Below are 16,751 nucleotides of genomic sequence, written 5' to 3' on the forward strand. Positions count from 1 at the left end.
CACACTTCTCCATGCACAGGGACCTAGAAGGGTGCACCCAAAATGCCTCTGCTCTTATCTGCAGGGACTCACCTCTTAGGAGTGGCATGATTGACGGATCCTTTTCTGGATGAAACCAAGTGCAGGACCTTGGACACCTGCCTGCCCTCTGCCCCAAACATTGTAAAAAAGGCAGGAGCATTTTCGCTAAGTCTAAAGACTTAAGCCAGAGAAACTACTGTAAACGTACTTTATTACCAAATTCACCGGCCATTCTGGTCAATTTCACATCCATGGGATTTGAAAATTGGTCAATTTCATACTTGCAGATGTTTACACCTGAAATTTCAGGGTGTTGTAACTATAGGGGTCCTGACCCAAAAAGGGTTGTGGGTGGTCCCAAAGCTGGTGTGTGTGTGGGGGGGGGGGGGGGAGAGGGAGGGTTGCAGGATTGCCACCCTTATTTCTGTGCTGCCTTCAGAGCTGGGTTCAAAAGGCAGCAGCTGCGGAGGCAGCTCCAACAGGCAGTTTCAAGAGGCAGCTCCCAGAGGTGGATCCAATCTCCTCCTTGCTGCTAGGAACGCCCCACCCAGGGGCTCCTAGCCACTAGTCATGGCCAGTGGCAGATTAATTGTGCCCAGGAACCCCAGCCAATTTGGGGGCCCCCAGAAAAATGGACGCCCCAAGCCGAGGCAGGAACCACAGGGGGCAAAGCCCTGAGCCCAAGCACCCTGAGTTGAGCCACAGGGGGTGGAAGCCCCGAGCTAGGTTGCCCTGAGCCCTGGCAGGAGCTGCAAGGAGCAGGCACCCCGAGCCTGGGCGCCCTGAGCACCAGCTGTGGGGGGCTGAAGCCTCAAGCCCAGGTGGCCCGAGCCCTGGCAGAAAGCCATGGGGGGGGGGGGAAGGGAGGCTGAAGCCTTGAGCTCAGATCCTGACAGAAGCCATAGGGGTGGAAGCTCTAAGACCAGCTCCGGGGCTTCTGCAGCACAGAAGTGAGGGTGTACCACCCTCACTTCTGCACTACCTCTGGAGGTGGGTCCGATTTCCCCCTTGAGAGTGGCCGTACAAGGGAAGGACAAGTCCTGTCCCACCCCAGCCTGGCATGGACTAGCAGTTGGGAGCCCCAGCTGGAGCACTCACAGCAGCATTGGGAGATTGGATTTCATGGTCCACGACATCTTTTACATGTCCATGAAATTGGTAGGGCCATAGTCATATAAGTACATAGATCTAGGTTTGTACAGTGCCTAGCACAATGGGGTCCTGGTCCATGACAGCAACTCCTAAGTGCTACGATAATGCAAAGGAATAAATATTACTAAGCTTTGGAATTACTTCCGCAATCTTCCTCTGTGTCTCTACCACATTTTAGGGGCTTCTCAAGCATACATAAGAAAGAAAACATTGCATCTGATTTGGTCTGTCATTTTGATTGCCTTTGTAAGATCAGTTCCATCCCGCATCCTGTTTAAACATTGGTTAAACCTGCCCCGTAGGAACATTTAACTTTCTGAGTTACATCAAGGCAACTATGGCCATGTGAAAATGGCACTTTTCATTGTGACCATGTCAGTTCAATCAGTAGCAGACTGGAAAGCCATCACCACATTTTAATACTTACCTCCTTGATTCTGGCATTGAGCTCTATGGGAGCAGAATCCTGCAGCCACATGGTGCCCCGCTGACTTCAACGGGACACTACACCGCATCTATGTTACTAGCTACCTAACTGCACCAGATGATCAGGTAGATTGGGGCGTAAGTGTGAGCATTTGCACCAGCAGTTAATTATAAAACAAACTGCAAAATACAAAACTACACTTGCAAAAATGGAGGCCATTGAGAGGAGGCCTTTTTCATAAGGCTTTCTTCACTTTTGGATCATTGTGAAAGAAATATTCCTCTTTGTGACAGCTCAGATTTACTTCAGCTATTGAAGGACTTTCTAGTATGTAAAATTGCACACTCATAGAATCATAGATCATGGAAGATCTGGGTTGGAAGAGACCTCAGGAGGTCATCTTGTCCAATCCCCTGCTCAAAGCACTCTTCCTGGGTTAGTGCGCAATTTAGTGTATAATTTACACTTCTTCCTGAACAAGTAGAAATTCTTTGGGCCAGATTTTAATCTCAGGTTTCAGAGTAACAGCCGTGTTAGTCTGTATTCGCAAAAAGAAAAGGAGTACTTGTGGCACCTTAGAGACTAACCAATTTATTTGAGCATAAGCTTTCGTGAGCTACAGCTCATTTCATCGGATGCATACTGTGGAAACTGCAGAAGACATTATATATCTCTGTGTATATAATGTCTTCTGCAGTTTCCACAGTATGCATCTGATGAAGTGAGCTGCAGTTTCCACAGTATGCATCCAATGAAGTGAGCTGTAGCTCACGAAAGCTTATGCTCAAATAAATTGGTTAGTCTTTAAGGTGTCACAAGTACTCCTTTTCATTTTAATCTCAGTTACATTATATTTAACTGCTGCAAATTCATTGCCTTAAAAAGAAGCTACTCCTGATTTTACACTTGTTTTGACTGAGACTGGAATCTGGCCTTTTGTGCCTCCAGAAAAGTTAGCATTTAGAAACTCAGTGAAGTCCAATAGAGAGAACAAACAAAAGATCAAAGTTAATTGGGGAAAAAAAATCTATTCATTTAATAGCATCTGAGTTTTAATTCATCCCCAATGAAGGCAACAACACTCAGCCAATGCAGGGTTAAAAATCAAGGTCAAAGGTCAGATTTTGGCCCTCAATAGGCAGCACTCCTAGTGGGAGCAATAAATTGCCTGTGCCACTCTGCTTTGCTGCTCAGAAGCAGACCCACACCACTTACAACATTCACACTGCAAACCACTGCGTGTTTAGCTGGCCCCTTTCACTGAAGAAAAACGACACTTTTCTGCCTCAGGTCTGCAGTTTATTTCGAGTTCTGTAGTAGACACACACACTGTAAGTGACATGTTGCTTAAAAAAAGCCATGTAGCAGCACCAGCCAAAGCAGCATCATGATGGCCATTATTTGCACTGCATTGAAAAGTAAATGTTACAGGGATTAAAAGCCAAACAGTACACCGTTGAATGTAGATTAGTCCAAAATCTGCTGTTACACTGATGTAAATCTGGAGTAATCCCTCAGCAGGAAATGGCTGCATCCGGATGGGCAAAGAGGCTGCATTTTTCATTGGTGTTAACTTGATACAATTGCAAAGGCCCATTGAGATGAAGGTTAACAGGTCTGAAGCAATGTTAATGGGCCGTGTTGTAGCGTAGGCTTCTCTCAGGCTACAGCACGGCCAGCTAATGCAGGTTCATACTTGTTAGCCTGCATCTTAGTGGGGTTTTCAATCACATTACGCTAACACATTAAAAAAAACACAAACCCTCCCTTTTTATCTGTCAGGACAAGGCCAGTGGAGTTGCTACAAATTACAGTGGTGAAATAAAGAGACTCTGGCCCAGAGTCAAATGCACAGCTGTAATAAAACAATATTAAAAGCCAAGCTCTATATGGTTACACTGATTTAAATCCAGAGTAACTCTCCTGACTTCAATGGAGTTCCTCCCTGGTGTAAATGAAATCAGAATCAGGCTCAGGGTTTGTAAAAGGGTCCAAGGGCAAATGCTTCTTTAGGCCCTGATTCTGCCACACTTACTCCAGTATCTCGTGGTGATGCTACCACTGAGTAAGTGCGCCAGAATCTGGTCCTCCACATCTACGCTTGTATACAAAACTCCTCCGCGGGAGCCATGCGTCCCAGCACACGCGGTCCTCCATTTTAAAATGTACAGCCGATTTTTAAAAATACATTTAAATTGCTAAATTGTACTCCTCAATTAGGTTTTCCTTGTACAAATGGCAACTCCTTCCCTCAATGCACACGAACAGCTACATTTGTTTAAATTGTTTTGCTCACAGGTATGCCGCATGCAAAGCTCCTCAAGTGTGACATTCTGAACACCGAATGGGTCAACATAAAGACCAGAGTTCTGGCCTGAAAGTCAAAGTTAGGCTACACGGACGAGGCTACCAAAAAGAATTCCTGTGTAGCTCCGTAACAACAGAATACCTACCCCGCAATAGTTAACTACCGGCTAGGGAACAAAAGGAACTGTTTCGTTCCATTCTCCTGCACTGACACATGGGCATAATCCTTTAATTAGAGCAGGCATTTTAAGAGGAAGCAAAATTCATTTTAGCTACGAAAGGAAATCAATGAGAAGGTTTACACGGCTACGTGGTACTTGCTCAGACTCACAGAAGGCAACTGCACTGGCACAGAAGAAAACGGGGATGATAAAAAAATTGCAACAATTAAATTTTTGCAAGGCTGGGAAGAGGTCAGTGGACGGGGTAGTGGGCAGTGATCTGTCGGCATTTACTACTAGAACACAGTCCTGTTCTTTTCTCACGCTAGCAACTGTGTGAAATGATACCAGTGAAACGATACCAGTGTAAGTGAGAGTAGATTCAGGTCCATTGTGCTAAAGTATAGATCTTGCTGGCCGTGGGAGGGGTGCGGGAGGGCTAACTGATGATTATGTGAGCAGAGCCTAACTCCATTTATGCACTGTTGTCACAAAGCCATGCTGTGTAGACTTGGGGAAAGCCTAGCCCACAGCACTGTTATCTACAACAGTTAATAGCATGCTTCATCCCCCACCTATGATGGGGCAATGTATTCCCGCCCTGCTAACGAGAGCTGTGTTTAAAGAGTCTGAGGTTTCAGTACTGACAGAGACAGAGCGTACACATTGGATGAACTACATTTTGATGTCTGGCTAGCATTCACAGAAGGCTTCATATTCAACATGTCAACGTCTAACTCGTTCCGAAGTCCAAGACACTGCTAAGTTAACGCAAACGTTTCTTCTTTTTCCTCTGCATCCCGTCGACATACTCCGCTGCCTCTTTTTTCTGCTTTTTGTGTTTTTTCTTATATGGTTTCTTTTGCTTTGTCTCGGAGGCGTCTTCACCAAGATTTTCCCCATCAGCTGTTCCAGGGTAAATTTCTCCACTCCCTGGGAAAACATAAGAATTTCCATCACAACTGACATCTTCACCTTTGCGTTGATCTTTAGCTTTCTTTTTCTTTTTCCCTGGTTGGTATTCAGTGTTTGTGGTCTCCAGTTCTTCTTCCCACGCGCCAGCTGTTCTGGAGCGTTTCACCTTTGGTTCTTCGTAACTGTCCATGTTTGCTGCCTCAGCATTTTTCTGACTCTTTTTCTTTTTGGATTTGGTTTTCAGTCCTTGTGAAGATTCTAAGTCTTCAGCTGTGGTCGTGCCAGGATCCGCTAACTCACTCTCTGGTTCATTCTGGAATTTCTTCAGTTTTGCCATGCGCTTGGCAAAATACTCTTGCACCGTCATGGTGCTGGTCACTGTATTACTATGGTCCACTGGATTGGGCATCCCAAGGTCTTCTTTTCTATCCTCTTCTGGAGAATCCACACAGGTGTTGTCCTCCTGGGGGAAATAATTTAAAGGTGATCAGGGAAAAGATTTTCAGCATATGGATTTAAAGGTTTTTTGCATTTCAACATCTGAAGAGAGAAAACAAGAAAAAGTATCTAGGGTCAAACCCTAAACCCTACTCTGAAAGTCATGGCAGAAGTCTCATGGATTTCAGTGGGAATAGGATCTAGCAATTAGTGCAGTGTGAAGGGAAGAGGGAACCAACCAACCAACCCTCTTAAACTGGCAAGAGAAAGGAGAGAACATACTACAGTTTTTGTGAACATTGCCAATATTCTGGTATCACACAAGGGGGTATACTGAGGAATAAGAAGATAAAATTAAGGCAAGGAAAATTTAGACTTGGGGGGCCTTTATTGGTTATTCTTTATTGGTTTGCTCCATATGCCGTCATCTACACCTACTCAATGTAAATGCAAAGCATGTTTTAAATGCTCCCAAATCAGAGGAGTGTATGACACCCACTTTGCACAGGTACATATGTCTCCACAAGATGCAAAATGGTGAGGAAAAAAATATAGAGTGAGCTCTATTAATCTGTGGCATAGTCTCCCAAGGGAAAAGGTGGAAACCACATCCCCAGAAGATACTTAAAGCACTAGAACATATGTTGTAGGGAGCACTCCAGCACTGGCAGGAGGAGATTGAGGTAATAAATCTCATCTAACACCTGTGATCATTTGAAAAGTTCTTTCATAACTGTTTCATATCATTTCACTCTAGGTGTTCCCATTTGACCATAGTACCATACTAAAGATATTTCATTAAGGTTGCCTGACACTTCTCATTATAAGGACCATTTTCTGTTTTTTCTAACTTTGCCAGGCTAACATTTTCCATGCCATGTGCCCGCCTCAGGCTGAACATTCTGGGGAGATTTCAGCAAAAATGGCTCACTGTTTCTGAGAACGAGGCTGAAGGAAAATAATACATTTTTCAATAATGCTCAAGCAACCTTAATTCTGGCATTTCTTAACTTCTGAGTGCTTGACTTTGCAACCTTAAGGTTCCCTTAATAGAATATATATTATACACACAGAAAAACTATCAGAAAGAACAAACTCCATTATAGGCCAGATTTAGCAAGGCTTTCACACCAAGAACCACTGCTGAACTCAGAAGTTCTGCACGTGCATTGTTTGAGAAGCGATACTGTGTCTAGACTATATATATAAAATAAGAAGCAAATAATCGCTGAGTTGAGTAATGGACATACGGGATTAAGAAAAGGATTAACTTTTTCATAAAGCGATAGAAATAAACTAGGTTGAAAATAAAAAGTTTGTTAAGGTGTCCATTATTTACAAACAAACAAGAAAGAGATCTTGGAGTCATTGTTGATAATTCTCTGAAAACATCCACTCAATGTGCAGTGGCAGTCAAGAAAGCTAACCTAACATTGGGAATTATTAGGAAAGAGAGAGATAATAAGACAGTAAATATCATAATGCCACTATATAAATCTACAGCATACCTACACATTGAATATTTCAGGCAGTTCTGGTCACCCCATCTCAAAAAAGATATATTATAATTGGAAAAGATACAGGGAAGGACAACAAATATGATTAAGGGTATGGAACAGCTTCCATCTGAGGAGAGATTAAAAAGACTGGGATTTTTCATCTTGGAAAGGATACAACTAAGGGGCGATATAATATAGATCTATAAAATGACAACTGGTGTGGACAAAGTAAATAAGGAAGTATTATTTACTTCTTCACATAACACGAGAACCAGGGGCCACCCAAAGAAATTAATAGGCAGCCATTTAAAACAAACTGAAGTATTTCTTCACACAACACACAGTCAACATGTGGAACTCATTGCCAGATGATGCTGTGAAGGCCAAAAGTATAACGGGGTTCAGAAAAAGAATTAAGTAAGTTCCTGGAGGAGAGGTCCATCAATGGCTATTAGCCAAAATGGTCATGGATGCAACCCCATGCTCTGGGTGTCCATAGCCTCTGACTGCCAGAAGTTGTGAGTGGACAGTAGGGGATAGATCACTGGATGACTGCCTGTTCTGTTCATTCCCTCTGAAGCACTTGGCATTGGCCATTGTCAGAAGAAGGGATACTAGGCTAGCTGGACCGTTGGTCTGACCCAGTATGGCTGTTCTTATCTTGTACCAGAGCAAAGTGGGTGTAAAATGCAATCAAATCAGAATGGTAGCTAGCATTTTATAGCCACATCGATTTAAACTGCTGCACAGGGTGTAGGGCAGCAGTGAATGGGGAGAATATAAAACCACTGATCTCAACTATTGTAGTTATTGTTTGGTGGCATACATGAGTGGTCTCAGTCCTCTTTAGGGTATGATATTTAACTGGCTAGCTGGAGTGGGGTTTTCTAAGTTTTTAAGTGAGGATTTCCAGGTACAGGTCTTTACTCATGTCCATAATCTTTACCCGTGTGAGCAAGAATTTGCAGGTTTGTGTCATTAGCGATGCACCAAGAGTGGCTACTTCCTCATATCTGCTTTCAAGAGAGTTATTCTAGTGGAACTAAAATAACGTTACACTTGAGATTCCAGTAATGTTTGTGTGGGCACTTAAAAAAATTAGGTACTTTTTCCTCTAGGAATACACCTTGTTTTAAAGGGGGAATTTGAGCACAGTTAATGCAACAGTAGGACTCTGTCATTAAGAAATGTTATTTAAAGCTCCTCCCCCCCCACCTCCTCACAATTTTTCTACATTTGATGGGGGAAGAGGCAGGAAAAGTTTGACAAGGCAGAATCCACAAAATAAATTGTTAGATTGTTAGCACAGCTCAGTCTTTTTAACAAGGTACCTTCCAATTTGAGTCCTACCAAGCAATACTGGTGCAGATCAAAAATAGCTGCCCTGGTAAGGCAAATTTAACCAGGTCACTTTCTTTTTCCATCTATCTGCAAGATGATTTTGACACCTTGCTCTACAAAATGACAAACGGTCTCCCAGTGTTCTCAGCAATGGACACTAGCCAAAACTGGCCCTCGCTGATATACAAAATGTCCTCAGGGACAGAGCGCCAATAACCCTGGGGCAAACCAGGAAAGGGTTTGTTAATTCCCTTGGCAAGTTCTGATTCTGACAATTTAATTACTGTAATTGAATGTGAATATTAATTGAACTGTATCCATTTATTTTTAAAAATATGGCACAAACTTGTTCTTTGGCTAAGCCGTTAACTTCAGAAGGTATTTGTGATCCCAGAAAACAAGCACACTCCACAGAAATTCCTGTATTGATAAGAATTTTAATAACCATGGGCCACTGAACACAAAACTAGCAGGGCATGGAGACAGGGAAGAAGGTGCCAACCCTAAAAAGCCCCCTTCAGTTTAGGGAAAGCTTATGTAAAATCGTAAATCATCTGGAAGGGCTGTTAAGTGCCAGAAATGTTCCTCCTCCCCTTCTATGTTTTACCTGATTAAGAAACCATGGAAACATCCTAGAACTATACACATGGCTTCTCTGCAACCTCTAGAAAGGTGAGATGCAGAATTACTTAATATTTTGCATCCTAAGAAACATACTTTGAAGCGCTAAGCATTTACTGATATTCAAATTTTTTACTTTTTTTAAAAAAAACCACAAAGCTGATTTCAGTAATAGGTTAGCAGAATAACAACCTTATAGTGTGAAATCCTGGATCCCCTGAAGTCAGTGGCAAAAGGTCAATTGACTTCAGTGGGGTCAGGATTTCCCATAAGTCACCTTATACTTACCTAGCACCTTTCAGCCCAAAGTGAGTTAACTATTTATAGGAAATATTTCACCCACCGCTGAAATGCAGCCACCTTTGGTAGGGAACGGGACAGTTGTTAAAAGAGACACAGAAACTTGACAACAGCAGAGGAGAGTAAGAGCTGAGTTAGTAGCACAGAAGTCCAGACAGAAAAACTGGGTCCCACATGTTTCTAGGAGGAAAAGTGAGGTAGTAACAAAATCAATCATCTACAAAATAACTAGTGGTTACTATGTAAGCAACAGTGGATCTTGTGAGAGTTCAAATAGATTCATGAACTCTGAACAGGAGAGACAGCTGTTCTTAATGCTTCAAAGACAAGATCGGGAGTCAGAAAAATCCGGATTCTAGTTCAGCCTCTGCCACTGACTCACTATGACACCTTGGTCGAGTCACTTTATCTCCCCACATCTCAGCTTCCCTGTTATGTGACTTAACAGGAGTTGTCACTTCCATGACTATCAGAATGGCATGGAATAAAAAGTATAGTGGCACTGAGGATGGCACAGTAGAATAAGGTTGAACATATTTTTATTTAGGGCTGTCGATTAATTGAAGTTAACATGCAATTAACAAAAAAATTAATCATGATTAATCTCAGTTTTAATCACACTGTTAAACAATAGAATACCAATTGGCATTTATTAAATATTTTTGGATGTTCTTCTACATCAAATATATTGATTTCAATTACAACACACAATACAAAGTGGACAATGCTCACTTTATATTTTTTTATTACAAATATTTGCACTGTAAAAATGATAAACAAAACAAACAGTATTTTTCAATTCACCTCATACAAGTACTAGACTGTGATCTCTATCATAAAAATGCAACTTACAAATGTAGATTTTTTTTTTGGTTACATAACTGCACTCAAACACAAAACAGCATAAAATTTTAGTGCCTACAAGTCCACTCAGTCCTACTTCTTGTTCAGCCAATCACTAGAAGAAACATGTTTGTTTACATTTACAGGAGAGAATTGTTGCCCGCTTCTTATTTACGTCACCTGAAAGTGAGAACAAGCGTTCGCATGGCACTTTCATAGCAGGCATTGGAAGGTATTTACATGCCAGATATGCTAAACATTCGTATTCCCCTTCATGCTTCGGCCACCATTGCAGAGGACATGCTTCCATGCTGATGACGCTCATTAAAAAAAATAATGTGTTAATTAAATGTGACTGAACTCCTTGGGGGAGAATTGTACGTCTCCTGCTCTGTTTTATCTGCATTCTGTAATACATTTCGTGTTAAAGTAATCTCAGATGATGACCCATCACATTGTTCTTTTAAAGAACATTTTCATTGCAGATTTGACAGAATGCAAAGAAGGTACCAATGTGAAATTTCAAAAGATACTTACAGCACCCAACCCAAGATTTAAGAATCTGAAGTACCGTTAAAAATCTGAGAGGGACGAGGTGTGGAGCATGCTTTCAGAAGTCTTAAAAGAGCAGCACTGATGGGGAAACTACAGAACCCAAACCACCAAAAAAGAAAATCAACCTTATGCTGGTGGCATCTGACTCAGATGATGAAAATGAACACGCATCAGTCCGCACTTGTTGGGATCCACAAATATTTAAATAAATGATATTCTATTATTGTTTAAGAGCATGGTTAATTTTTTAATCACGCAATTAATTGCAATTAATTTTTTTAATTGCTTGGCAGCCCTATTTTTAATAGATGATCTCCTAAATAACAGAAATTGGGATTGGTGCAGAAATTACTGAGTATATCTGTGGTCTGTGTTACAGGACGTCAGATTACATGATTCCTTCTGGCCTTAAAAACCTATGAATCCTACCTCCTGAATCTTTGCTCTGTCAGAGTGGAGAAGTGATTTCCTTCTTGAGGAACTGTACCAATCAGATTTATAGAATCTGGTTTCATGACTGCTACTTTAGGTCCTCATTGCAGAGATGAGTTTGTACCCCTCCCCTAGAGGGAGTAAAACTTGGCAGGCAAGAAAAAGCTCATGGCTGCCTAGTGTCTTTCGACCCCAGGTCCAACGCTGATGTAAAGAAGCACAGCAAATAAACAGATGTGCATGGCACTTTATAGACCTTAAAGATGACAAGGTCTCTGCTCTGAGCGGCTTGTAGGATCAGGGGTTTAGACTGCAGACACTTGAGCTAGGCATGTGCATAATTGTTTGCAGGATTGGGACCAATCAGACAACACAGCAAGTAATGCACAGTGGTGTTTTTAGTTTAAGCACAATATTTTTTAAAAACTGTTCCCATAGTTCTGTAGCCAGTTCTCCCATGTTTAACACTATTTACTGTTAGACAGTAACTGGGTTATGCTAACATCTTTGGTCCATATATTCCATCCACATGAATACCACAGACCCTATTATCCAGAAGAAAGATCTCAAACTTTCAGTGTTTTCTTTCCCTAATATTTTGTTCCTTTTCTGCTATTCATTGTTCTCCTTCACTTCCTCTTGGACCCTCATGTTACATTACAAGGATCATAGAATCATAGAATATCAGGGTTGGAAGGGACCTCAGAAGGTCATCTAGTCCAACCCCCTGCTCAAAGCAGGACCGAAGCAGGATGTAATGGCATATGTACATTAATCAAAGCAGGATGTAATGGCATATGTACATTAATCCTAAACTGTAGAACCCACTTACAAGTAAACTTCAAGCGTGAAAATTCCATTTATTGTGAAGCAGAATTAGAATCCTGAATGGTGGCAGCATGTCTGAAAAGGACGTTCATTCTGGTTACTGTAACCACTATAGCTTTACTATAAGCAGATTCTACTGTGCTAGACACCTTAGAAAATGTGTTATCCACCAGTTAGATGCTAAATGTTGTATTCCACAGGCATCATCTCCTTCTCCCACCCCTCTGTTCTGACTAAGCAGACAAGGACAGGGGTTCGGGAGTAACCTATAGAAGAAGGGGAAAGGAGGAATCTGAGACTTCCAGCCTTGATGCAGCTGTTTCCTGCCAGGAGTGAGAGGAACCAGTTTTGCTAGAATTGCTTCAGCTCTGCAAATGGAGAGGGTGACAAGAGGTGCTGCCACGACTGCTACGGTGTACAAGGCGAGGGATCTTTTCCAGAGAGGTCTTTGCCTATTATAGCGACTCCCTGCTTATACAGCAGTTTTTAGACAAGAAAACAAAAGAGCACTTCATTATAAAAAGTCTCACTGTATAAATCTAAAATTACTTTGTTTTTAAGTAACAGTCCAAAATGTGGATTCCAAGACATTAGACACTCTCCTGCACGTTTATCGTATATATGCTGTTGTATTTATTAAGTCTTTTTTCCTCCTGAATTCAGAAATGAGGCACTTCAGTTAAAAGGGTGTTAAACTTTCTGCCAAGAGCTTGTGCCAAAGATCTCAGAAAACAGACAATTTCAGCTTTTATTTCTCTTTAAATTCAAATGGGGTTTCAGTTAAAACCAGGAAGATGCCATCTTACTCAACAATGTGAATCCTATGTATCCAGAATTCTATTTTCTTATTTTAGAAATAATACATTTTTATTGCTGATCACTCTTCTCAGTCCTAAAAAGCATACACAGCTCTCAGAGACTGAGCTGGATTCTAATCTGGCTCATGCTTCATAATAGAAATGTAAGTAAACTCCAAGTGCACAGCCAAATTTTGCCTTCAGTTACACCTGTTCAACACCACTGAACACAGACGTAACTCATGGGAGAATTTGAAGATTCCAGAGTTGCACAGGTGCACCAGATAAAAATTTGGCCAGAAAGATTTTAATTACTGGTGATATAAGAGCCACAAAGGACACGCTTTACTTTCAGGCTGGGCCAACAGCACTGGCAGTTAGGACAAACATTTTTTGAATATTTACTTAGCAAACGTGATATGGTGTCATAGAAAGTTCTTATGGAACCTCATAGTGCTGTTCTTATAGAACCACTTTTCAGAGTAGAACTGCACGTATTGCAGTGTAAACGAACACTGGTAGCAGGCAAATCGTGGCCTAGCAGGGCAGGATATGTAAACCCAAAGGTGAACACAGTGGGAGGAGATAACATGTAACATAACATGACGGGGAAAATGTTTGGGGTATAAGGAGAGAGAAAAAGAGGGTAAATTAATGCACTGCATACAGTAATAACCAAGCTATGAAAAGGAAAGCAAGACACCTACACATTCTGGTGACATCCCAATCCACTGTACCTTCACAGCTGAGGTCACAAAATTCCTCTTCCTATTCATTTCCTTGTAAATTACAGCTGTGTGTTAGATTTAATAAACAAGGCTAAGGAAGATATTTCCCTTTGGATTCCTCTACTCGTACAATACAGAGATCCAAACAGTGACCTCATCTTCCCTCTTCCAAGGGACTTATTTAGAAGTCCTAATCAGTGTGTTCTCGCCTTGCATAACAATAGAGGAAATATGGTCTGGTAATCAGAGCACAGGACAGGGAGGGCGAGGTCTCCCATGCGCCATTCCTAGCTCTGCTATCGACTCACAGTGCAGTCTTGAACAAGAAGTCACTTACTCAATCTGTGCTTCAGGCTATCCAGCTGTAAAACGGGTCTAAAAATCCTTAACTGACTCACAAGGGAGTTGTAAGTTTTTCATTAATTAAATGTTTGCAAAGTGCTTTGAGATCCTCCAAGGGAAGAAGTAGAAAGTATTATGTAAATACCAAGACCTTACATTTATGCAGCCTTAAGTTGGCAAGGTTGAGTGTTCCAAAGATATCCGGGTTAAGGATGAGCATGCAGCCTTAGCTCAGTAAGCTCAATTTTCAATGCTTCAATGCTACAATGCTAATTTTCAATGCTACAGTATAGCCTTCTAGTCAGGGCTAGACAGCCCTGAATTCTTTATTACTCGTATTGCAGTAGCATGCAGAGACTCCAATCAGAATGAAAGATCTCATTGTTACATGTGCTGTACAAAGGCATAGAAAGACATGGCCCCTGCCTTGAACAGCATACAATTATCTTATACAGTCCAAGCATACATTTTCACTATGCTGTAATATTTCACCTGTAGAGTTTTCTCCAAGTCTGTGTCCTTATCATATAAATGACTTACAGGAACTGTTTAACTGGCACACATAGTACTGCAGGTTCACACAAATTTGTGTTGCAGATAAACCAGAGGATATATTATTTAGGAAATATGTGACTATACAATTAAAGATGACCATACCACAGTGGCAGAATTATAAGGCAGCCTCAGCTTTTTCATTTCCTGATGTTTAAGTTTGCAATAATGTCGCTTTATCCCCCCATGGAATTAAAGATGCACTGAGAACAGACCCTGCTTCTAGGGGCAATTGTGTTACCTGCATGTGATTCTGCAGATACTGTTCAGCTGCACCTGGAATGTGTCTGTTTTCAACATAACTGTTAATCCTTTTAGTCAGACTCTAGAACACCAAACCCTCTTCAACTGTTGGTTGAAGAGAAGGATTTCTGTCTGCTCCCTACGGTCAGATACGGCACCAGTTACATGGACTGGATGGGACACACGGCAGTGCACTCGGGTAGCCAAATCACAAGCAAGGATATCAGAGGATGGGGGCATGGGGAGATTCTGTTGAGATAAGCAGTTGGGAGGAATGATGCCGTAATGCACTTGAAAATACCCAAAAGACGGAAAAGATTTCTGGCCAAGATTAGCAGAGGAAGCCGTGTCAGCAGCAGGGCTTGGTTTCTAAAGGATGAGGAAAACACATGTATTTTGAAATCTGAAAATAATATGGACCTATGGGAACCTTTACTTGTACCTCTTTGGTCACGTAAAATCAGGAATTAAAGTTCCTTGGAGGATTATAAAAACAGTATTGCCTGATTCTCTAGTGGTTTTTCCTTAAAATGTCTTTCTATGAAGGAAAATACACAGTTGAAATTACTCCGTAAGGGGGTAATTAGCTTCAGAGCTGATCCATATAACTAGAATCAAGTCAGAGCCCTTGCACTGGGGATACAGACATTTCCTGTTTTTCAGTGAGTGGTAGCAGAGGAGCTGTTAAGAAAGTCTGTGTCACCTTTTAGTCACATATCTGCTTAACAAGCCATCATCGCTAACTAGTTCCTCTCCTTTGCACGGTGCCAAGAAGGCTATCCTTGTGGTTACAGCACAGGACTGCCAATCAGGAGAGCAGCAAGGTGCTCAGACAGGGCAAGCAACAGAAACACAAAGTACTCCCCACCCAGGAGAGTTTGTAGTCTAGGAGGTACAGAAAGACAAGATGTGCTGGGAGTGCAGAGAACTGAGTGTATATACCAAACAATCATACGCATTCTTACTTTTTTTTTTTTTTTTGGCGCAGTTGGGGGCCTCCTGGATGAAGTGAGTCTTCAGAAAGGGTTCGAGTGCAGAAAGGGTTCCAGGCCCAGCTCTGACAAAGACATGCTGTGTGGCCTGGGAAATTCACTTGTGAGCTGGAATTCATTTTGTACGTGATCTTCTTGTTCTTGCTTTCAAGGACTTAGATCACACATCCTCTGTCTACATTTCTGACCCGGTCTCCTGGTGACCATCCCAAGCACTCTGCCAGAGAGATCAGCTGGGACACCTCTTGCCTTCTTTCATAAATGTTTCCACGCCTTCTGCAAGCTTCCCCTTATACCTGGGGCACCCTTCCAAAATGACAACCAAATCACGGGCCTCACAGGATTCTGATCCCTCCAAAAGACACGTTTCCACACCAGCACCTACAAAACGTGACCACTTTAAACTTTAAAAAAACAAAACAAAACAAGACTTATGTATGCACAGCTGAACCACCACTTAACCAGTGTCCTACCTTACTCCGTCCCTTGTGTACGTTATACCCTCACATGTCATGACAATCCCTTGGATTGTAAGCTCTCTGAGGGACGGATCTGTTTTCTCTGAAGCAATCAGCACACGTATGGGCACTATAAATTATCAATCAACAAACAACAACAGATGTGGGGCAGAAATGCACAGTATTGTCACACCTTTTCTGCAGAGACCACATACTTCGTAGTGTGGAATAACTCTACCTGGCCAGTACCTCTGTGCACAAGGGTCTAGGTCCTGCCCATGCTGAACACTTGGCATTAGTGAATGGCTGCCAAACTAACTGCTGTTGGACCTGAAAGAAAGGACTCCAAACCTCCCGCTCTGGGAGGAGGGAAAAAACCCTTCCCAGCCCTCTTACCATAGAATATCTCCTCCCAGTTCTTCAGCCTTTTAGGGATAAAGTGAAGCCGCCTCACTGGTTCCTTGGTTGCTCCCGAGCATGGCTCCCACTCCCTCTAGTGCTGCCTCTCTCCATGGTATTGAAAGGAGAGAGATTGGGAGTCATGACCCAAAGCAGCCGTGCGGTGTTTCCACTTAATCCCAGTCAGGCTGAGAAAGAGGAGTTTAGACCCTGCCAGGGGGGAGAGGAAGGGGAAGTAAGGCATGAAACTGGGAATTGAGGAGGTAGAGAGAAGGGTGCAGAGAGCGGAGTAAGGGAGAAAAAGTGTGTGCCCAGGGTGAGCGTGCCTAGGGCGAGCAGTGGAAGGAAGAGGCAGTCTGTTCAGGGATTACACTAGGAGGAAGATTATTTCAGGGGCTGG

At 42.2% G+C, this 16,751-nt stretch overlaps 1 protein-coding gene across 4 annotated transcripts in view; it reads right to left on the minus strand.

The window, feature by feature from the left end:
- Positions 1-2,877: 2,877 nt before the first annotated feature.
- The window catches only part of PINX1 (PIN2 (TERF1) interacting telomerase inhibitor 1), an 83,734-nt gene continuing 69,860 nt past the window's right edge, over positions 2,878-16,751 (minus strand). For all 4 annotated transcript variants that reach the window (XM_073335667.1, XM_073335666.1, XM_073335670.1 and 1 more), the window contains one exon: positions 2,878-5,446. In XM_073335667.1, coding sequence (XP_073191768.1) covers positions 4,835-5,446 — 612 coding nt within the window. In that variant the 3' untranslated portion in view covers positions 2,878-4,834. The remainder of the gene's footprint in view (positions 5,447-16,751) is intronic.

The sequence above is a fragment of the Lepidochelys kempii genome, chromosome 3 (assembly GCF_965140265.1).
Source record: "Lepidochelys kempii isolate rLepKem1 chromosome 3, rLepKem1.hap2, whole genome shotgun sequence".
Lineage (NCBI taxonomy): Eukaryota > Metazoa > Chordata > Testudines > Cheloniidae > Lepidochelys > Lepidochelys kempii.